This window comes from Phyllobates terribilis, unplaced genomic scaffold (genome assembly GCF_046119375.1).
Source record: "Phyllobates terribilis strain yellow unplaced genomic scaffold, ASM4611937v1 Scaffold_2__4_contigs__length_985480577, whole genome shotgun sequence".
Classification (NCBI taxonomy): Eukaryota; Metazoa; Chordata; class Amphibia; order Anura; family Dendrobatidae; genus Phyllobates; species Phyllobates terribilis.
In genome coordinates this window covers 335,088,475-335,112,201 of record NW_027362762.1, presented here as the reverse complement: position 1 = coordinate 335,112,201, position 23,727 = coordinate 335,088,475, and the positions used below count along the sequence as shown (strand labels likewise).

Sequence of the window (23,727 nt, the reverse complement as noted above, 5' to 3'; positions counted from 1 at the left end):
TGCCGTTTGCATGGATTTATATAGTGTGACCAAGTTGTCAAGCACTTTCCAAGTGATGCTAAAATTGCTTGACAACCCGCATGCGGAAATGCATGTGAAGAACGTTTCACTTCCGCTTGTCCCTGGCAGGAAAAACGCATGTACAATCCGCATGCATTTTTTCTGCCAGGGAGATGTAGAAATGCTCAGGAAAAAATCCAGAGCATTTCTGCATCGTGGGCACATAGCCTTACTCTTTAATGTCTTATCTTGTCTGTACAAGTACCCACTGAATTGTAAAGTGCTGCTCAATATGTTGGTGCTATAGAAATAAAAAAGAATTAACATTATTATTATTATACCATATTCATATCCATCTATTTTCCTCATTTTATATATTCATATATGTATATATATATATACGAGGGTCAATAAGTAATGCCTCCTATTTTTTTTCTCCTTTTAATTGACAAGAAATTCAAATGCAATTACATAGGTTGAAAACCACAACATTAACGATTAAGTTGTCACTTTTCAATATAATCTCCATCCATTTCCACAGTCTTGGTCCACCGTTTAACAAGAGCATGCATTCCAGCATGGTAAAAAGCATTCTTGGGGCCCACCGTGCACAAACTTTTCTGTATCCCAGTTGTCCAATAATTTTCATCACACTGCCTTTACTGAGTCAGATAATGCCACACATTTCATCTGCAGTCACCCGGCGGTCACCACGAATGATGTCATCGACTCGCTGAATGTTGCTTGCAGTCACTGCGGTTACTGGCCTGCCACTCCGCATTTTGTCAGCCAATGGTGATGGCCCTTCAGCTGTGTTACAGCGACGAACCCATCGTCTAACAGTACTGACATCCATTGTTGCATCACCGTACACATTTTTCAGTCTCTCATGAATTCGAATGAGCGTTTCACCTTCTACATGCAAGAATGCAATCACAGAACGTTGTCTAATACGAACATTGATGTCAGCCATTTTGCAAACGGACACAGTCCTGCCACCTCTTGGTGCAGGAAGTTGCAATTGCTGTGGATTGGAGAAGAAGGTCTGAGGAATTGTGCCAAATTCGAATATTTAACATAACTACCTTATTTAAGGAGAAAAAAAATAGGAGGCATTACTTATTGACTGACCCTCGTGTGTATATATATATATATATATATATTGAAGTCAATTCTGTGATTCTCAGGCAATACTGAGATTTTGATGCAGCCATTGTCTGGAGGATCATTGGCTGACTTCATGCTGAGAAACATTGTATTTGATAAGATACTCAGTGGCAGACAGACAGACCTTTAAGGCTACTTTCCAACAATGAGTATTTGATGAGTTTTTTATGTAGATTTTCTGCAGCATTTCTGCACTTTAATGTAGTAATTAGTATTGTTGCATTTTTTTCTGTGTATTTTTTACACCTGTCTTTTTTGTTGCATTCTTTTCTGTGTATTTTTTTTACACCTGATTTATTGAGTTTTTGTAATTTTATAATTTTATAACCATGTGCAGACTACATGCATTTTTGGTGAGTTTCCAAAGTGGAAATGCCCTCTAAACATGAGTTTTTTACCTGCAGATTCTAATGCAATTCTATGGGGAAAATCTGAACATAAAACTCTGCGCATCTTCATGAGAAATTGACATGTTGCAGATTTAAACATCTCACTACAGGTCAAGATAACACAGCATAAAAAAGTAGAGTGGGCATGAGAGTTCTATAAATTCCATCCACTTTGCTGAAACTGTAAAACGCGACGTCTTTTTGTGCACCGAAAATAGCTTCAAAAACGCACCAAAAATTAATTGTGGGAACATAACTTTAAATAATTTTCACAGAAATTAAGTTTCCAAGTTCTCTCACATGACTGACTTCTCTGCTATATGACTCCATTGTACAATATATACTTTATAAACAAGAGTGCAGAGTGGGTAAGAACCTTAGTAAGCTGTGTAGGGTAACTTTATCAATGTTCACATCTTTAAGCCTATTTAGCCAACGCTTTGTTCACATTGGCATTGGGAAATGTAGCATTATTTTTCCAATAAAATGATGGATGCAATGATGGAACCTGACAGACATATTTAACCTGTTTAGTTAATATTGGGTCCCTCATTTTGATGCGGGATCACACGCTGAGCCTGCATCTTTCCCGGCAGATGATGGCTGAATTATTCAGCCATCTGCCTCTAACAGGTAAACTCTGCCACATCTGTTAACATGTTAAATGCCGCTGTCAAATTCTGACAGTGGCAATTAAGACACGCAAGCAGGGGGTGCATCATTCTACGCGACCATGACATGATCGCGATGTGCCGATGAGTTGACTTGACTGCTGACGGTCTGCTGGAAATCCCCGTGCTTGTCATGACAATTCTCCTGTGAAAGCCAGCATTTAGCTGGCGTTCATAGGTCACTGTGATTTTTGCTATGCCTAACAGTGCTGATGCACTGCTATGTATAATACATGTGATCAGACAAACGCTGATTCAGTCCCCTAAGGGGACTAACAAATACAGTATACAGTGAAAAAAAAGTTTTTAAAAATGTGAAGAAAGTAAAAAAAATACAAAAGTACAAATCATTCCACTTTTGCCCGATTAAAAATAAAAATAGTATCGCCGCATTCGTAAAAGTCTGATGTATCAAAATATAAAATAGATTAATCTGATTGATAAATGGTGTAATTAGAAAGGAAATTTTTATGCCATACCATGTTTTTTTAGCTTCCGCAACATTGCAATAAGAGCGGATCGAAACATTACACTGTGTGCAGAATTATTAGGCAAATGAGTATTTTGATCACATGATACCTTTTATACATGTTGTCCTACTCCAAGCTGCGTAGGCTTGAGAGCCAACTACCAATTAAGTAAATCTGGTGATGTGCATCTCTGTAATGAGGAGGGGTGTTGACTAATGACATCAACACTCTATATAAGGTGTGCTTAATTATTAGGAAACTTCCTTTCCTTTAGCAAAATGGGTCAAAAGAGAGATTTGACGGGCTCTGAAAAGTCCAAAATTGTGAGATGTCTTGCAGTGGGATGCAGCAGTCTGGAAATTTCCAAACTTTTGAAGCGTGATCACCGAACAATCAAGCGTTTCATGGCAAATAGCCAACAGGGTCGCAAGAAGCGTGTTGGCCAAAACAGGCACAAAATAACTGCCCATGAATTGAGAAAAATCAAGCGTGAAGCTGCCAAGATGCCATTCGCCACCAGTTTTGCCATATTTCAGAGCTGCAACGTTACTGGAGTATCAAAAAGCTCAAGGTGTGCGATACTCAGGGACATGGCCAAGGTAAGGAAAGCTGAAAAACGACCACCTTTGAACAAGAAACATAAGATAAAGCGTCAAGAATGGGCCAAGAAATACTTAAGACTGATTTTTCAAAGGTTTTATGGACTGATGAAATGAGAGTGACTTTTGATGGGCCAGATGGATGGGCCAGAGGCTTGATCAGAAAATGGCAGAGAGCTCCACTCCGACTCAGACGCCAGCAACGTGGAGGTGGGGTACTGGTATGGGCTGGTATCATCAAAGATGAACTTATGGGACCTTTTCGGGTTGAGGATGGAGTGATGCTCAATTCCCAGACCTACTGCCAGTTTCTGGAAGATAACTTCTTCAAGCAGTGGTACAGAAAGAAGTCGGTATCGTTCAAGAAAAACATGATTTTCATGCAGGACAATGCTCCATCACATGCATCCAACTACTCCACAGCGTGGCTGGCCAGTAAAGGTCTAAAAGAAGAAAAAATAATGACATGGCCCCCTTGTTCACCTGATCTGAACCCCATAGAGAACCTGTGGTCCATCATAAAATGTGAGATCAACAGGGAGGGAAAACAGTACACCTCTCGGAACAGTGTCTGGGAGGCTGTGGTGGCTGCTGCACGCAATGCTGATCGAAAACAGATCAAGCAACTGACAGAATCTATGGATGGAAGGCTGTTGAGTGTCATCATAAAGAAAGGTGGCTATATTGATCACTAATTTTTTTGGTTTTCGTTTTTGCATGTCAGAAATGTTTATTTCTAAATTTGTGCACTGATATTGGTTTACCTGGTGAAAATAAACAAGTGAGATGCGATTATATTTGGTTTTTATTAAGTTGCCTAATAATTCTACACAGTAATAGTTACCTGCACAAACAGATATCCTCCTAAGATAGCCAAATCTAAAAAAAACCCACTCCAACTTCCAAAAATATTAAGCTAGGATATTTGAGTCTTTTGGGTTGATTGAGAATATAGTTGTTGATCAATAATAAAAATAATCCTCTAAAATACAACTTGCCTAATAATTCTGCACACAGTGTATATCTACCCCAAAATGATATCAATAAAAACGTTAGCACAGGGCACAAAAAAAAGGCCTCACACAGCCCCAGGTCCCAAAAAATGAAAACATTATGTATCTCAGAAAATGGAAGCACAAGCAATTTTTTTTTTACAAATATCTGAATTTTTTTTCACCACTTAACTACAAAAAAACTATATATGTTTGGTATCTGCAAACTCACACTGACCTGGAAAATCATATTGCCTGGTCAGTTTTACCGTATAGTGAGCATGGTAACTAAAAAAAAAACAATTGTGGAATTGCACTTTTTTTGCAATTTCAAGGCACTTGGAATTTTTTTACTTTTCTTTTATGATATAATGAATGGTGTCATTCAATATTACAACTTTTTCCACAAAAAAACAAGTCCTCATATGGCTGTATTTATGGAAAAAATCTAAAAGTTATGGCTCTTGGAAAAAGAGGAGAAAAAACTAAAAAAAACCCCGAAAAATAACCCGGTTATGAAGGGGTTAGAAATGAAATGGGATGCCATTGGTGTTGATCCTCCAATAGATCCAAAACAGTTTTAAGAACATTTTGGTACTTCTGTGATGGAGCAGAAAAATAGAATTTGAACTAAATCTGGAAAAAAAACTTTTAGTAAATGCATATATACAGTATGTCATTTTTAGAAGCTTCTTTTTTTTTCTCCGTACAAACTTTAACTTTGGTGTTCACCTTTGCCATGACGACTTTTTCTTCAAAGCCAAATCTTTTGATAGGAATCTAGTAGCATTTAACTTAAAAGGACAATATGTAGCTGAACTTTATCTCTGACTTCTGAGCATTAAACCAGGACATGACATGGAGAGTTACATTGTAGTAAGACGTGTATGGAGATACTGCATCTTCTGCCACTTATTCACTTTTTATAGCTGCCAGATTCATACATGTCTTTTGTGTGTTAAGAGCTTGTGACTGATCTGCATGTAAAGAGATCTGAATCATGGTATAAATGAGCTGCCTGGCGGCATAGGAACTTCTGCCAATATTTCGTACGCTTCTAGCATCAACAGTTCAGTTGAAAGACTCAACTGCATCACAATGATAAAACAACCTAAAATTGTGATAATGTTATAGTGTTTGCAGAATAAATCTACATTCTAAGCATTATTTTTTCCATTATTTCTATTCTGTATGTTGGCAAGCAAGTTGAAGCTGGCATACATTTAGTTGCATATTTCATGGGTTTCCGAATATTTATGCAGAAAAAAAGTTACCCAATCATTTATTTTCCCATTGTTGCAATTCTAAATTTCTTCTTAAAAGTTGTCATTTTATTCGCTATATTCAATAATAAATAAACTGTTTTTAAAGCATTTTACCTTGTACAAAGATGGTCTTTTAGTTATGTTACGAATGGCTTAAATATGTTTGAAGTTCACAAAGAATCAAATAAAATATAAATCACTTTCAAGTGTGTGGGGAAAAAAAAGTTTCTATAGCAACCTTGAATGTCTTACAATTTCTCATTAGAACCATGCAAATTAAAGTGTACATTAGAAATATATCATGCTTTACTATTTTGCCTTTGGTGCTCCTGTTGGAAATCGCAGGTCGCCTCTGTTTTAAAGGTAATTCAGAAGAAATGCATTTGGTTGCTCAGCATATAAATATGCTAGCAGTGAGACATTTGGCTCAATGATAAGAGAGCTGTCCTTTGAGGAATTGTGCCATGTGAAGAAAGGCTGTACTTTACATGAAGAGATAGACAGATTGGAATATCTCTTCTTAATGCAATTTGACAGCAGTGGGACTTAGCAGGTAAAATCTGCCACATCTGCTTTTTTCTGTCTATATGAAAAACCTAAAATATTTTGAGGGATGATAATATACTGTTGCACATTTTAGCTAGTTCTCAGGTTTCATATACCAGTGCCACAGCTGTCAAGCGTAAGCAAATGTATAATGATTAAATGCCTACTGGCAGGATTTTGCGTAATTTTATTTTGTTTTTCTTTTATCCCTAATGATTTGGACAGATTGACAATTTCAGCAGAATGCCCCATGCAGCTAGAAGATTTTCCGATGGATGCTCATGCATGCCCACTAAAATTTGGAAGCTGTAAGTTATACTTATAATTTTTATTTAAACATTTTGCCTACTTCCTATACCTTGCTTATTTTCTATAGTGACAATTCATAATGTGTGTACAATAAAAGTATATATGTTTTTTGCATTTTACATATACATTTGTGAGTTATGCTAATTTACCGCATTTAAAGGGGTTTTCCCTTATTTTAAAAGTTGCAGCTGTCATGTGATGTTAAGTCAGTAGACTGGGAGGAACACAGGTTTTTGCCCACCCTGGCCCCATAAACATTAAATAAGTTGCCCACTACTTGAACAACCCATGTTCATACTCCTTGCTTTGCCCCCATAAAATAATAAAGCCTATACTAACTTCTCGTGGCGTGCTGGCGATGTCGCACTCTCTCCACCCGGGGCTCCCTTGTTTTTGTTGTGACACTGCTTCCAATCAGAGTTGGTGTCACTGTCCCTGCCTCCTGTCGAATTGAGCATGAAGAAGAAGTCAGAAGATTCAGCTGCAGCCCGGAATTCCTTTTCTTGTTCTATTTGTTCGAAGGCAGGGGCAATGACGACAGCGCTGATTGGACGCCGGCGTCACGTGTCACAACAGCACAGGAGCCCATGGGACCACGAGTGCTGACCCCGCGGGAACAGCGCCAGCACTGGAGGTGAGTATAGGCTTTTTTATTTTATCTGGGCAAAACATTTTGATCAAGAAAGGGATGTGCTGGACAACCCCTTTAACTTTAAAAATAAAGAAAAAACGCTTTGAGACCACATTTTGACAATCCATTCTTATTGCAAAAGTTCCCTGGAATTAAGTCAAACATATAGGGTTGAAGTGCTGGGACAGCCATCAGCTGTACGATGTAGTGAAATTTGACAGTGAGTGTACAGTTTGCTCAGCTTGCACTGATATGCTGAGACTGTTAGAGCAAAATTTACTCCTATCAGTCACTCTAGGTTCTCCATATGGCATATAAACTGGTAAGGAAATAAATTAAGCTTTACGTTCCTGGGTATTGTGTACCTATTTATGTATTATGCTATTTCTAGTGCTACTCCATTCCTCTCCTGCATCATGTGACCAAAACTATGACCAGTCAGCTCACACAGCATCTCCAGTGTGGACCAGAAGTCACTTTGTCAATCTCCATCTATGAGATGAGTACAGGGTACTCATAGGCTTACATTAGGAAAGGAACTAATGGTCCTTGAGCTGTCAAATCAGATCTATGGTTACATGGCGCTGGAGACGACTGGAACTGTGTAGAAGACAACAACACTGTGTGGGTATTTTAATCTATACACTATACACTATAGCTTAATTACTGATGGCTAATGGAGAGGGGCAATAAAAAATTGCTAAAGAGGTCCTTTAAGAACAATGTATATATGAAGCAATCAATATGTGCAAAGAATGCAGAAAATAATCCTGAAAACTCAAGGCTATGTACATCATGACTTTTTTTACAGTGATAATTCATTTAAAATATTAGACTATTAAATAGTTATTTGCAATAGGTCTTCCTCTTCACTAAAATGTTTTATACAACTTCTATGTAACTTATGTGACCAAATGTTAACAGACAACAAACCCTGTATAGTCTGATCCCGCAGTCATATTTTTTTTCATGCTATAAATTCCAAATGGATATATTAGATATGCTTTTACTAATACTAATAAGACAATCAGCATGCATCCAATAGTTTTCATTCATTTTAACACTGTGCTAAAATACGGATGCAACATGGAAGAAGTTCTGTAGATCAGAGGATGATAGCAATGAGCTACACAAAGAGAATGATAGACAGGTATGAGGCACACATGAAGATACAGTATAGTTTTATCTTTACATAATTACTACAGTTGAAAAAAAGACACTTGTTCCTCAAATTCAACCCGAGGATAAATGGAATTGGGAATAACTAAAACCATAATGCATTATCCAGTCAGCCATAAAATAGTTAATTTTTCGCTCCTGATTGAGTGTCGATCAGTTAGAACTAGAATTTTATACATCTACATAGGTATGTTATTTTCTTCTTAAAAAGCATCCAAGTCCTTTTTGAAACCATTGTCTATTCCCACAGTGATCAACTCTTGACGTAGCCTGTTTAAAGGACTAATAATTCTCATGGTAAAGAAACCTTGTCTCTTTTAGAGATGGAACGTTTTTTTTTCCACACAAAGGGAATGCTCACTTGTCTCTTGTGGGAGTTTTGAAAACCTTTTTGACCATATTTTTTGTATGTGCCATTTATATATTTGAACATTTTAATCATGCTCCCCCTAGACATCTTTCTCAACATTAAATACATGTTCCTTAGATCTTTCCTCATAAGTAAGATTCTCTGTGCTACTCATAAGCTTTGTGGCTCTTTGTACTTTAATTGACTTCAAACCTTCCTTTCTATGTCTTGGTGTCCCACATTTAATTGTATATTCCAGATGAGACAAAACTAATTCTTTATATAGTGATTGTGATCTACAAGTACACTCAGATCCTTCTCAACAGGAGACTTTCTCAGTTTTACTTCCATTAGAGCATATGATACCCACATATTATTAGCAGTATAGGGAACAACTCTAGAACAGAGTTAAGGGCAAAATATTATATTTTCTAGTATGGACTAGTAGTCCAAGTGGCAATTAAAATGTTGCGTTAGGCTAATAGCAATTCAGAAAGAATGCATTAAACCCAACTTATGACTCCTCTGTATTCTTGAGGAGAATTTCCCATTCTCCAAATTGATTGCCCACATAAATATTCATTGGTTTCTCATTATTTTATGGCCAGACCTTGGATCTAACAGTCTAGTAATAACTACAACCCCTGGCAAAAATTATGGAATCACCGGGCTTGGAGGATGTTCATTCAGTTGTTTAATGTTGTTGAAAAAAAGCAGATCACAGACATGGCACAAAACTAAAGTAATTTCAAATGGCAACTTTAGTGCTTTAAGAAACACTAAAAGAAATCAAGATAAAAAATGTGGTACTCAGTAAGGGTATTTTTTTTCAGACCAAGCAGAGGGAAAAAATTATGGAATCATTCAATTAAGTATTTCTCCCAGAAAATTATTGCAATTACACATGTTTGTTATACGCATGTTTGTTTCCTTTGTGAAAAAACAGAGAAAAACAGACCATCTGTCCACATAATTATTGTATGCACTGGCAAGCATGATAATATTGGGTCAGTATGCTTTCCATAGTACCTGTGAATAGGTATAAATACAATTGGGCTTATTAATCTTATTAGAGTGTTGTTTTATCTCTCTTCTTACCACATCTTAAAGCGTAGAGAGATGATAACTGTAGATTTGCATAAAAAATATATATATTCTTATAGAAGGATTGGGTCTTTCTGGTCTTAATTTTTCGACAGACCTAAATTGAATGCAATTCCACTGTTAAATCCACTCTTAATATAAAGAAGCTGTAGGACATCTTACCATAGAATGCTATTTTAGGCATGTTGTCAAGAACTATGACAGCAAATTGAGTGACATGCTGCATATAACCTAAAGTATATCTGCCCAGACAAACTGTTTCACACCAGTGGTTTTAATGTAAAACCTACTCTGCGGGGGTGATATTTCATTGGGTGTTGAAACACAGTCTGCAAGGGTGAAATAGCCCTGAGCAGACTAGATTTTAAGCTTGCACCACTCTGTAACATGATCATTTTCATTGCTTCAATAATCCAGCTTTCATGTTACTACATGATTGTAAGCAATCTGTACACTTTAGCGCTTCCCAATCTGATAAACCTGGAGTGTGACTAAATAATAATTTGGCTGAATAGTGCATTATATAATACTGTACATATGTGATAATCTCATCCTGCCATATGTGATTTCAGGAAAAGTTGGAAAGAAAACTAAAAGTCATATCACTGATGAAATCAGCTGTTTTTACAGCTATACAGACATGTGGCAAAATTAGCAGTAATTAAGCAAAATAAGGAATTAGAAAATTAGAATTTATTTATTGTACAGACAACCATATTGCCATAATAAAAAACCTGCTAATTAACAAAAACCTAGAAATTAGTATTAGGCGACATTCACACATTCAGTATTTGTTCAGTATTTTACATCAGTATATGTAAGCCAAAACCAGGAGTGGAACAATCAGAGGAAACGTACAGTATATCAGAAACACGTCACCACTTCTGTATTTTTCACCCACTCCTGGTTTTGGCTTAAAAATACCGATGTAAAATGCAGACTAAATACTGAATGTGTGAACATGGCCTTACTCTTATGTGACAGTTAGCCCTTTGTTTCTCTAGAGTGTCCAGACTTCTGTTTGGGTTTTCTGGTTTCCTTATGTTAATTGGACCTAATAATCTTATGACTGGTCAACAACAAATAGATTATGTTCACACATTGCATTTTAACCGTGTTTGTCCTGCGTTTTTCCTGTGTCTATTTTTCCCTCAAAAAATGCAGCATTTTGCTGTCCCAACAAAGTGAATGAGAATTCTGAAATTTCATGCACATTATACTTATTTTTTCCTCACAGATTTGAAACAGTTTCATATCTGCAGCATGTTAATTCTCTCAGCATTTTTGTTGCATTTTTCATCCATTTTAAGAAAAAAACACATAAAAAATGCATTTTTCCTGTCTGCACATCAGTATTTGCAGCAACTTTTTCTGCTGCAAATCCTGAACGTGTGCGTGTAGCCATATACACAAAGATATCTTGTGCAACCATTGGCTTCTTGCTTTGCATTAAATATGCAAATTGTTTCTTCAGAGAGAAAGAGGACTTGAACTCTAGCGCCACCTATTGGAAGAAGCAAACCTAAAAGTCAATATTGACCCATTAAGGAGCCTTGTCACATGACTTATGATAAAAGCCAAACCAGAATCTCAATTTGGCTTTTATCCTAAATCATGTGACAAGGCTCGTTAAAGGGTCAATTTTGACTTTTAGGATTGCTACTTCCAATAGGTGGCACTAGAGTTCTAGTCCTCTTCCTCTCCAAAGAGACATTTTGCATATTTAATCTCCCAGAGAAGCATTGCAAAGATTAAGAGTCTCCACACCTTGGCATGCAAGTCTTGACATGTCACTCTCGTCAAGGAGAAACGTTACCCCTTGGATGCTTTACATAAAGAAATTAACAAATCAACAAAAAATGTCTTTCATTTTTTTTCTTATGCAAATTCTATAATACAATACAAAGATATATTTCTCAAAATCAAAACAATAAAGGCTGCAATAGGGTTCTGTATAAAATATTAATGACAGGGAAAATACTTTTTTTGTAATATAAATCTCAAAATCACGAAGAAACTTTGCAAATAATCTTCTAGCATGCTTGTATTTTAGGTTTATTTCTAGTTGTTTTGCAAATAACTTCTAGCACAATTGAAAATTCACAAGTACTTGTTCTATGAAGATGGAGGATAGGCCCCCACAATAACCTCTAGTGGGTTAAAAGTACACCTGTCCAAAACAAAATCTGTAGAAATTCTAATGAGTACAATCTGTATTTATTTATGAGGACTATTTTTCAGGAAGAACACCTCGCAGACTTATGTCTTACTTCTTTAGTTGTGACCTTGAGCAGCATATGTTCACACATTGCAGTGCTCATGCATCACTTCTGAAGGCTGCTAAACTGGTATAAATGTTACAATGAACAAACTCATCTTTAAGAACGACTTGTATTTCTGCAATTGTTTGAAATAATAACCATGTAAATGTTACATTCTTCCTGGCCATTTACTACAGACATTGCAAGTGACCTTTATACAAATAATGTTTTGAAATCCCCACAGGAAAGAGGTTTATTTGACAATGTCTAGATAATTGTGTAGCACTTTCTGTGAAATAATAGTAGATAATTTAGGAACCATTGTACGCATCTTGCTCTTGCTAAGAATAATTTTTAACTACCATTTAAAAGTTTGTGATTTTTGAAAATTTTTCCATGTAAACTAATGCTGTTTTTAGAGATAAAGTTGTAAAATGAAATAAAATATATTAAATATTTTTAATGCAATAACTTGGCTTCCGCTTGAAAAGAACAATTTAGTGCTTCAAACTAGGATTTGATCAAATCCTCTATTCTCAGCAATTAACTTTCTAGACTTTTTGGCATACTGTCAAGCTGTTGTAGGATGAAAATCACTCCCGTCTTTTGTCATCCTTTCTTGTGTATGATCATTTTTCTGTTGCCTGTTTTTCTTTTACCATACATTTTGTGCAACACTATAATCAATTTTTGACAATCTTCTGAACCCTAATTTTTCAACCATTGCCAAAAAGGATGTAATAAGAAAAGCTAGGTAGGTATTGTACGTACATGTACTGAAAGCTAATGTGGCAACAGGCTGCAGTATGGGTGTGGAATGTACAGTTGTTAAATTGGACTAGTAAGCACAGTTGTGCAAAAGTAGACATGCAGAGTTACCGTATTTTTCCGACTTTAAGACACACCGGACCATAAGACGCACCTAGGTTTTAGAGGAGAAATATATAAGAAAAATGTAAGCAAAAAATGTGGTCATGATGCACTGTTATGGGGGAGGGGGTCTGTTGCTAACACATTTTTAGTACCCCTTATCCCTCATCCTGGTATGCATGGCACCCCTCATCCCTCATCTTGGTATGCATTGCACCCCTCATCCTGGTATTCTTGGCACCCCTCATCCTGGTTAGCATGGCACCCCTCATCCTGGTATGCTTGGCACCCCTCATCCTGGTATGCTTGGCACCCCCATACTGGTATGCATGGCACCCCCATCCTGGTATGCATGGCACCCCTCATCCTTGTATGCATGGCACGCCTCATCCTGGTATGCATGGCACCCCCATCCTGGTATGCATGAGACCCCTCATCCTGGTATGTAAGGCATCCCTCATCTTGGTATGCATGGCACCCCCCTCATCCTGGTATGCTTGGCACCCCCACATCCCTCATCCTGGTATGCATGGCCCCCCTCATTCCTCATACTGGAATGCTTAGCACCCTTCATCCTGGTATATATGGAACCCTTCATCCTGATATGCATGGCACCCCTCATCCTGGTATGCAAGGCCCCCCTCATCCTGGTATGCATGGCACCTCTCATTCCTCATCCTGGTATGCATGGCCCCCCTCATCCCACATCCTGGTTTGCATGTCCCCCCTCATCCTGGTATGCATGGCACTCCCACATCCTGGTATGCATTACACCCCCACATCCTGGTATGCATGGCACCCCCACATTCTTGTAGGCATGGCACCCTCACATCCTGGTATTCATTGCACCCCCACATCTTGATATGTATGGCACCTCCATCCCCGTCACACAAAAAAATAAACATTCACTTTTCTTCCCTTTGCTCCAGTGTTGTGTCCTGCTCTGCTGCCTGCACTGATTTCACTGTGTGAACTGCGCATGACGTCACTGCCATGCATGCTCACACAGGGAGATCAGCTGCCAGAATAGTCACTGCTCCCCACGTCAGGACTATTGGTGTGGGGAGCAGTGACTTCACTCTCTTTAATAGCGGACGCACACTAGCCACGCTGCGGCTCCTGCAGCTGCCAGGCAGCCTCGTGTGAACTGTATTAAAGAGCATGAATATTCACCCCCTCTCCACTCCCATGGGCTTGGAGAGGGGGTGAATATTCATGCTCTTTAGTATCAGGCACAAATGACCACCGAGTGCTGCAGGAGCCGCGGCTGCTGCAGACACTGTACGCCGCAATTAAGGAGAATGAATTTTCAGTGCTCCCCACGCCCATTGGCGTGGGGAGCACTGAATCATTAGTATACTGGATCATTAGTATAATATGGGTGGAAGTTTTACTCCCGGACTCTTTATTGATTAGTTGATTAAATAGGTCAAAGTGCTCCATATTGCACATCCTTTATTGTTTACTAGGCACAGCTCTGTAGATTTTGCTGTGTCTATGACTGGTACTAAAGATTTCAGCAGCTTGGTTCCATACAATGTACTGAGCTGGAAGGTAATGCTGCATTCAGTGAAGGGATGAGATACTCTCTGGAGCACGTAGACCCTGTCAATCAGTAGGTTAAGGTTATATGCTGATTGGAGATTTGAACTAATATTCATGAAATTTAGTTGAACATAACATAGTTGCTAAGATATTAGCTAGTAAAGGCTTAGGTTATAATTTATATAAAGTCTAAGGGGGTATTGCCAGATATTTACATGACGTTCACCAGTCATAAGCACGCAACAACATACTGGGTAAAAATGAATACGCCCCCAAAATAGACCAGAACAAATTTCGGGTATGAAACCTATGTGTGATGTGCTGAGCAAACATGAGTTTGATTGCATATACCTTTCAATTCATTTCACAGTCAGTGTAGGAGGAGTGGATACAGCTGATCTGACAACACTATGAAAGGAAGGCTGCCAGAAGCATAAGTAATGAGATAAAGCTCAGCTCTGCTGTACTGCCTTTTCCTCATGTTGGTTATCATGAGATGAAAGCTGAAGAAGTGTTAGTAATCAAACTCAGCTCTGCTGTACTCTTGGAACTTTATAATCACTCACAGCACTGCAGTGAGACTAATGAGGAAATCGGACTGTCTGTCATGATGTGTTACAGCTTTTGTGGGGGTGTGTTCTTATTTCCCCAGCATGTTGCTGCCTGTTTATGACTGGTCTACCTCAGGCAAGGGAAGAAGTACATGCCCCCATTGAAAAATCTCTGGTAACACCTCTTTGTGTCTAACATAGATTATAACATAAACTATGCAAGCTAATATCCTTGCAAACAAAAGGAGAAAATAAAACATAAAAACGACTTTTTACTCAGCTTTGCAGCCACTATTCCTTGATCTAGCCAGTTTAACATGCAAAAACTATTGAAAGGTCCTCTTTAAGACTAGTCTAGTGCTATGCCTCCGCCACATTATATCGACAGCACTGTTCACAGCTCAAGAATTCATGCTGTCAGTAGAGCCACGTGATTGGCTGTAGAGGTATAAACATGCTGTCATTCCTGCAGCTGATCAAGAAAAACTAGAGCAAAAATGGAGACACAGCACTGGGCCTGGGGAGGTAAGTAAAGATCGGTTTGCTCCTTACAATGTGGACTGACAGTGCACTCTTTTCTTATTAGAGCCGAAGAGGAAGCGCACTGTAACTGTGCATTGAAAGTAATACCGCACAGTAACAAGGGAGCTCATACTGAGCATATATCTGAATTCAGAACAGATGTGTGCTGAGTAGAGATGTATGCTGAGTAAACATGCAAATTGTCTCTTCTAGAGAAAGAGGACTTGAACTCTATAGTGCCACCTATTGGAAGCAGCAATCCTACAAGTCACAATTGACCCTTTAACAAGTCTTGCAATATGACTTAGGATAATAGCCAAATCAGAATCTCAATTTGCAGACACAGTATTTGTGGCTATTGACCCTCATCAATGCAAAGTATAAGAACTGATTTGGCTAGGTGAGAGGCTTTGGACTGAGGTCTAAGGGCTAACATTTTTCCTCGTGTAGAGTGACATACCAGCTATGGCATGCCAAGGTAAGGAGGCTTATTCACCGTGTAGTGCTCCTCTGGGAAATTTAATATGCAAATTGTCTCTTCTAGAGAAGGAGGACTTGAACTCTATAGCGCCACCTATTGGAAGCAGCAATCCTACAAGTCACGATTGGCCCTTTAACGAGTCATGCAATATGACTTAGGATAGGAGGAGCACTGCACGGCGAATAAGCCTCCTTACCTTGGCATGCCATAGCTGGTATGTTCCTCTCCACAAGGAGAAATGTTACCACTTTGACCTCAGTCCAAAGCTTCTCACCTAGCCAAATCAGTTCTCATACTTTGCACTGATGAGGGTCAATAGTCCGAAACACTGTGTCTGCAAATTGAGATTCTGATTTGGCTAATATCCTAAGTCATATTGCAAGAACCATAGCGCCATACCTTCTACATGTAAGCACGACCAAAAGACTCAATTATGCACAAAAACATAGGAACTTGGGTGCAGAAAACTATGGACTGATGAGTAAAAATGTGAAATGTTTGTAACAGAAGCAGCTTGGTCGCTGACGAGCTGGAGAGCAGTACAATAATGAATGTCTGCAAGCAACAGTGACGCATAGTGGATATTCCTTGCCAGTTTGGGACAGCATTTCAGCAAATGGAGTTGGGAGTTTGGTCAGGATTAATGTTGTCCTCAGTGCTGTGAAAAACAAGCACATCCATCATACAATGACTTCAATCAGGCATCTGATTGACTCCAAATTTATTCTACAGCAGAACAATGACTCCGAACAGACAGCCAATGTCATTAAGAACTATCTTTAAAATACAAAAGAGCAAGAAGTCCTGGAAGTGATGATATCGTCCCCACAGAGCCCTGATCTCAATATAATCAACCCTGTCTGGAATTAAATGACAGAAGGATTTGCGCAAATGTATATCCACAGAATATTTGTTGATCGTTCTCCAACATGTTTGTAACAACCTCCCAGCACAGCTCCTTCAAAATCTGTGTGCAAGTATCTAGAAGAATTATGTTTAATGCTAAAGGTGATCACAACAAATATAAATTCATAAGTAAATTTAATAAAAATAAACTATTAACACTTCTACTTTTCAAACGATTCTTACTTTGTAGCACTTTCCACACCTGCCTAAAGCTTTTGCACAGTACTGTATTTAAGTGGTTTATAATATATACTATATATACAGTATATACAGTATATATAATATATATATATATACATATTTATATATACATATAGTATTTGTGTATATATGTATATAAAATATATATATATCTATACATAATAGTGATACATATCACTTAAATAATAGTGATATACAGTATATTACTGTCTTGTGTACATACATACACACATGTATATGGTAAGCTACATAGTTACGTGATAATTTCTTACTCACCCACTCAGATACACAATACCTTAATTCTTACATTATTTTAATGTATTTGTTTCATCTTTGTAAATTGTAACTTTGTAGCTTGTAACTTGTGAGTCTATCTATAGTTTATTGTAGTCATTAAAAAATTATAATCTTCTCCATTCTTCATAAAGGTTTCATTATTTTCACAAAGCAATGAGGCTTAGACAATGATGCCACATGTATTGAAATAAAAAGAAGTGATATGTGATGTTGTTGCAATGAATGTGGACATTTTCTGGAGGAGAGTGCTGAATAAACGGAAAATATGGTAATTCTGAAATACCATTTTAATGACATCTGGCTAAAGAAGAGGAAACATAAGAAAATTGGAATCACTTACTGTATATATATATCTCATTAAAAGTGTAGATGTGCCATCGGAGTTCAATATGTTATGCATTTGTGCATGTAAAATTTTAAAATATAAAAAAATATGTGAGAGATGCTATATTCAGAAAAATTATTGTACAGCTGCTTATGAAGGAGCAATTTTAATGAGTCCATCTAGCTAAATATTAAAGAGATTTTCCACTTTAATAAAATTCAAAAGACTGTACACTTGTAAGACAACAAACTTACTAGTACTCACACCCTCCGTGTCCAGCACTGTCTCTCCCCTGTTGCTCCGATCTTTGTATTTTGCCTGCAGCGGTGAATTCATGTCCAAAGTGCACATCATCAGAGGAAAGATGGAAAGCCGGCGTAGCACTGGGGAAGGGTGAGTACTATCTGAGCTGGTTGCTTTACAAGTAGGCAATCCTTAGGGGAACACTTTTCCTAACGTTTAAAACCCCTTTAACAGAAGTAGACAAGATTCAGACTCATACCTTGGTCTATATGTAAACGTATATGCAAGTAAAGATGGTAGTCCCTTTGCCCGTCCAGCTATAATTGACTTTAACATGTTATTATGCAGTTACTCATCTGCTGATTGTGTCCTCTATCTGTCCCTGTACGTTGTGAACCTGTCATTGCTGTGCTCGCTGACTGGTGCTCAGTCTTAAAGAATTCTGCTGAGAACCAACTCAAGACTACTAAGTGTATGATGCCCATGTCCCGGCAGACACCGCTATTCTTACCAATGCTTCCTGACACAGAAAGGGAGAAGAGATAAAGGGTAGAGAAAGGCACTGAAAGCCTGGGTATGGTAGTAATTGCATGGCTGTGAAGAGGAACCCACTCAGAGTTTCTGTGGCACTCTAAAGGCACTAAAGGCAGCCATTGATTATGCAAGATCTTCTAAAGACTGTGAAGTGGACCTTGGTTAGGAGTGGAGACCTGCCCAAGAAATAAAAGCAGATAGAAAAGAGATTTATGTTGAAATCAAGTATAAGTGACTGTATTAGAATATGTTCAGAAGAAAGTTGTTTTTTTTAGTTCATGTGCTGTTCATGTGGGAAATGGACAGCACATATGGACCCATTGTTAGCCTGTGTACTAGATCATATAGACTTAGGGTTCGTATGAAAAAAAATGCCATCATGCGGTAGTATGATTTGATTTATGGGCCACACTAGAGTATGTATGCAGCTCCTGCACCTGTCTACTATGCAGGAGTAGGGAGTTACACACAGGCACACAGAGCTACATGACTTTAACAAACTATTGATAGACTTGCAAGTTGCAAGATGAAATGCAATAAGAACAATGAAGGAAAAGCATTGACATATGATATTGAGTATCTGAGCGGCTAAGTAATAATAAGAAATTATCATGTAAATAATATACAGTACTATGCAAAAGTTTTAGGCGAGTGTGGAATAAATGCTGCAAAGTGAGAATGCTTTCAAAAACAGATGGGCTAATTGTTTATTTGTATCCATTAACAAAATGAAAAGTGAATGAACAAAAGAGAAATCTAAATCAACTCAATGTTTGGTGTGACCACCACCCTTTACCTTTAAAACTGCATCAAAGTATCAATTCTTTTAGTTATACTTGAATGCTGTTCTTTAACTTTGGAAAGCTAACCACAGATCTTCTGTGAATGTAGTCTTGTGCAAATCCTTCTTCTTTTCATGTAATTCCAGACATGGTCAATGATGTTGAAATCAGAGCTGTGTGGGGACTATGTCATCACATCCAGGTCTCCTTTTTCTTTTTCAAGCTGAAGATAGTTCTCAATTACATTGACTGTATGTTTGAGGTCATTATCCTGCTCTAGAATAAATTTGGAGCCATCAGACACCTCCCTGGTGATATTACATGATGGATAATATCTGCATGTATCTGTCACCATTGAGGCCTCTCTAAGGTCTCCTAGAACTGTATCTAAACACTTTCAAGCTTTTTGACACAAACACAGCCTTAGTAATGTCCTCACCATAGAAATGAATGGTAACTCAGTAGTAACTAACAGCCGTTTATACAGCATACTGAAAGACATTTCATGTTTTTTCAAATTAAAAAATGATCCAAATATTAACCTTCTCTAGTCTCCAGTCATTTGTGATCAGACAGAGGATTCTTTGCAGAACACATAATCGAACTGACGGTGTCGCTGTTAGAAGTAACATCATCCTGCTGTGACTGAAATGAGTGATGTGCAATATCTTCAATAATGTCTTCAGCTTTCCTCCCACTAGTATGCTTGCTGGAGGCGAAGGAGGCCAATTGTGGCCTGTGTTTGGTAGTAATACTGCCTGGACAGCGGGTGCAATTGGTGGTGTTCTTGCTGCTAGCAGGTTTCACTTGCTTCATAGTATGCATTTTCTTTTTTTTTTCACACTGCGTTCATTGCCATTACCACTTTTTCTTTAACTATATAGCACATATAATTTTCAACAATTTCTACATCCGTAATTATTCAACCCTTGCTAAAAAGAATGTAATAAGAAATACTATGTAGGCACACATACAAAAAGCTAAATGAAGCAGCAGGTTGCAGTATGGTTGTGGCATCTACGTTTGTCAAATTTGACAAGTAAAACAGTTGTGCAAAAACAGACATGGAAAGTTAAGCGTCTATATTTATTTATTTATTTTTTAAATATTGTTTTTTTTTTTAAATAAATTCAGCCCACTTAACAAAAATGACATCATAAAAAACCAGCACCTGCAACATGCCTTTTCCTCGCTTATTACACCTTCAAGAGTAATACAGTCTTCTCGTGACCTTGATCATGTCTGCTCGTACGTTCCCATAGGCTACTCGGGCTAACCAAGACAGTTATTATTTTAAATTATTAAGAAAAACAAACGCCTGCCATGATATATACACGCACAAGTCAGGCTTCCAGAATGGGAAGAACAATTGCACTGTGAGAAAAGAGGTCAGCACTACTGACAGCTGTAGTGAAGTGAAAGATTGAAGCACTGGAGGTGGCCCAATATTCCTGAAACCCTTGGAGTATGGCCATGGGTTAATATTGCTTTGCATATGATAGCTCAATTTACATGATACAGACTACCACAAAAGGTAGAAAAAGTGTCAATTCAGCTCACCACTTATGTGTTAGAGATAAATATCGCAGGAGAATTCCAGGGTAGACATTCTGTGGTCTGGGTGCACAAAGTATGCACTCGTCTGGCTTCCAGGCCAAATAGCTCTCAGTGGTCCAAAAGGGGATGTTCTCCAGCACCAAAGGAAAGTATTTAAAACTTAGCCTTTAATTATATCAGATAAACAAAATTGGGAGTATGTGCACATATTGAAAAGGAAAGCCCATAATGCTTATAACTACCGTGCGCTGAAGAACATCCCCTTTTGGACCACTTGTAGTTGAATTGAGTCCATATGTAAAGGAAGTCATTCTTATGTCCTCTATAAATTGTACCATGCTGCCATGTATACTGTGCTGCCCTGACTTACAGAAAAGAGTCAAAAACTAGACCTGATTCTTTGTTTAAAATCTGATTAGCGGGTCACTTTCCAAATCTGCGCTCAGCATTTTCTAAAGAATTATGCTTATACACATTTCAGCATTTTCTATCTAATCCCATTCAAGTAATTTAAAAGGTAGTTTAAGAGCATTTAAAAAGAGCATTTGAAATACTTCAAGCATGAGGACTTCTAGTATGATAAGGAGGCATCATTGTTGCTGAAGGCTGGCATATATTAAGTCTTTTAATTTTCAATCTTTAATAGATGTACAGTATAGTTTCATTAGGCAGTTGAACTATTGTGAGTACACGTCTACCTTCATAGATCTACAGTTTAGTAAACTATTCCTAAATGCAAGATACACTGATAAGTATCATAGAATTATCTGTAATGTTACAGCATATAGATTTCAGTTGTTTTTTTTTTAGATAATATGTTTTTTAACATTTATATATTTGGTAAATGTCTGTCCCTTCCTTTCCATGTTTGCTGGATAAGATTCTACTAATTACAGAGCTAATCTCAATGATTGGATTTGACAATTATGTTAATTGCTTACTGCAACATTTGGTGGCTGTCACTTAGCAAGTATGTAAGATCTCTTTCTCATCTTCGCTACCTGCACATGAAAAGGTGTCAAATTTGGGTCGATCAATACAAAAAGAGCCATTTTGAAAAATAAGCATTTATTCTAAAATGTTATTGAAACTTTAATTTCTATATTTTAAGACGTTTTAACAAAGCTAGCTGGATTTTCCACATGTACTGTAGGATAAAGCATAATGTTTAAAATGAGTTAAAGAAACCAGAATATATCATTGTGTTCAGATAGTAGTGACTATCAAGTGACATTTGGAAATTTTTTTCATGTTATAAGGTTCAAGAGTGATGCTAAATTTTGCGGGTGAGCCGCAGGAGCTTGGAGATGCATAATGGGCATGGGATTTCTTGAAATCCCATCCACTATGCTCTAACATTGGGCCGCTGCAAGTTCTCTGCGTCCAATCCGCTGCCATTTCTGACCGTGTTCACATATCCTAACTCTATTCCCACGCACCTTTGTCTTCACACCCAGACATGGGTATATGCTTCCTGATTTTGTCTTTTTGGTCTTGTCCTCCTCCTTCTCCTTATCCTCATCCTCCACCACCATATCTACCATATTACCATATCTACGTCTCTTTCAAGGGGCATTGGAGTGCCTCCAAATTTTTGGCAGCCGTTGCATTCACTGCAAAGGCGATAACAGTATGGGAGACCCACGTCCTAATAATGGGAACATTTTTTTCATGAAGCCCTCCTCTACGTCTCTTGCAAGGGGCATTGGAGTGCCTTCAAATTTTTGGCAGCCCTTGCATTCACTGCATAAGCAATAACAGTATAGGAGACTAACTTCCTAATAATGGGATCATTTTTTTCATGAAGCCCTCCACTACATCTCTTGCAAGGGGCATTGGAGTGCCTCCAAATTTTTGGTTGCCAAAGCATTCACTGCATAGGCAATAACAGTATGGGAGACCCACTTCCTAATAATGGGAACATTTTTTTCATGAGGCCCTCTTCTACGTCTCTTGCAAGGAGCAATGGAGTGCGTCCAAATTTTTGGCAGCTGTTGTACTCACTGCATAGGCAAGAACAGTATGGGAGACCCTGGCCTTTCTAATGGGAACATATTGTTACTGAGGCCCACCTCTTTGTGTCTCTAAATTGGTATTGGGTTTTTTTCCAAATTTTGGCAGCCATTGTACTCACTGCATACCCTATAACTGTATAGCAGAACCGCTCCTTTCTAATGGGAACATGTCATTACTGAGGCCCACCTCTATGTGTCTTTAAATTGGTAATGGGTTTTTTCCCAAATGTTGGCAGCCATTGTACTCACTGCATACCCTATAACTGTATAGCAGAACTGCTCCTTTCTAATGGGAACATGTCGTTACTGAGGCCCACCTCTGTGTCTTTAAATTGGTATTGGGGTTCTTCCTAAATTTTGGCAGCCGTTGTACTCACTGCATACCCTATAACTGTATAGCAGAACGGCTCCTTTCTAATGGGAACATGTTGTTACTGAGGCCCACCTCTATGTGTCTTTAAATTGGTATTGGGATTTTTCCCAAATGTTGGCAGCCATTGTACTCACTGCATACCCTATAACTGTATAGCAGAACTGCTCCTTTTTAATGGGAACATGTAGTTACTGAGGCCCACCTCTATGTGTCTTTAAATTGGTATTGTTTTTTTTCCCCAATTTTGGCAGTCATTGAACTCACTGCATACCCTATAACTGTATAGCCGAACCGCTCCTTTCTAATGGGAACATGTCGTTACTGAGGCCCACCTCTGTGTCTTTAAATTGGTATTGGGTTTTTTCCTAAATTTTGGCAGCCATTGAACTCACTGCATACCCTATAACTGTATACCAGAACCGCTCTTTTCTAATGGGAACATGTCGTTACTGAGGCCCACCTCTATGTGTCTTTAAATTGCTATTAGGGTTGTTCCCAAATTTTGGCAGCCATTGTACTCGCTGCGTACCCTATAACTGTATAGCAGAACGGCTCCTTTCTAATGGGAACATGTTGTTACTGTGGCCCACCTC

General features: G+C 38.1%; 1 protein-coding gene across 1 annotated transcript in view; it reads left to right on the top strand.

The window, feature by feature from the left end:
* Positions 1-23,727, top strand: part of GABRA5 (gamma-aminobutyric acid type A receptor subunit alpha5) — a 425,627-nt gene that overhangs the window by 276,203 nt on the left and 125,697 nt on the right. The window contains exon 6 of the mRNA XM_073664538.1: positions 6,325-6,407. Within this exon, the coding sequence (XP_073520639.1) occupies positions 6,325-6,407 (83 nt within the window). The remainder of the gene's footprint in view (positions 1-6,324; positions 6,408-23,727) is intronic.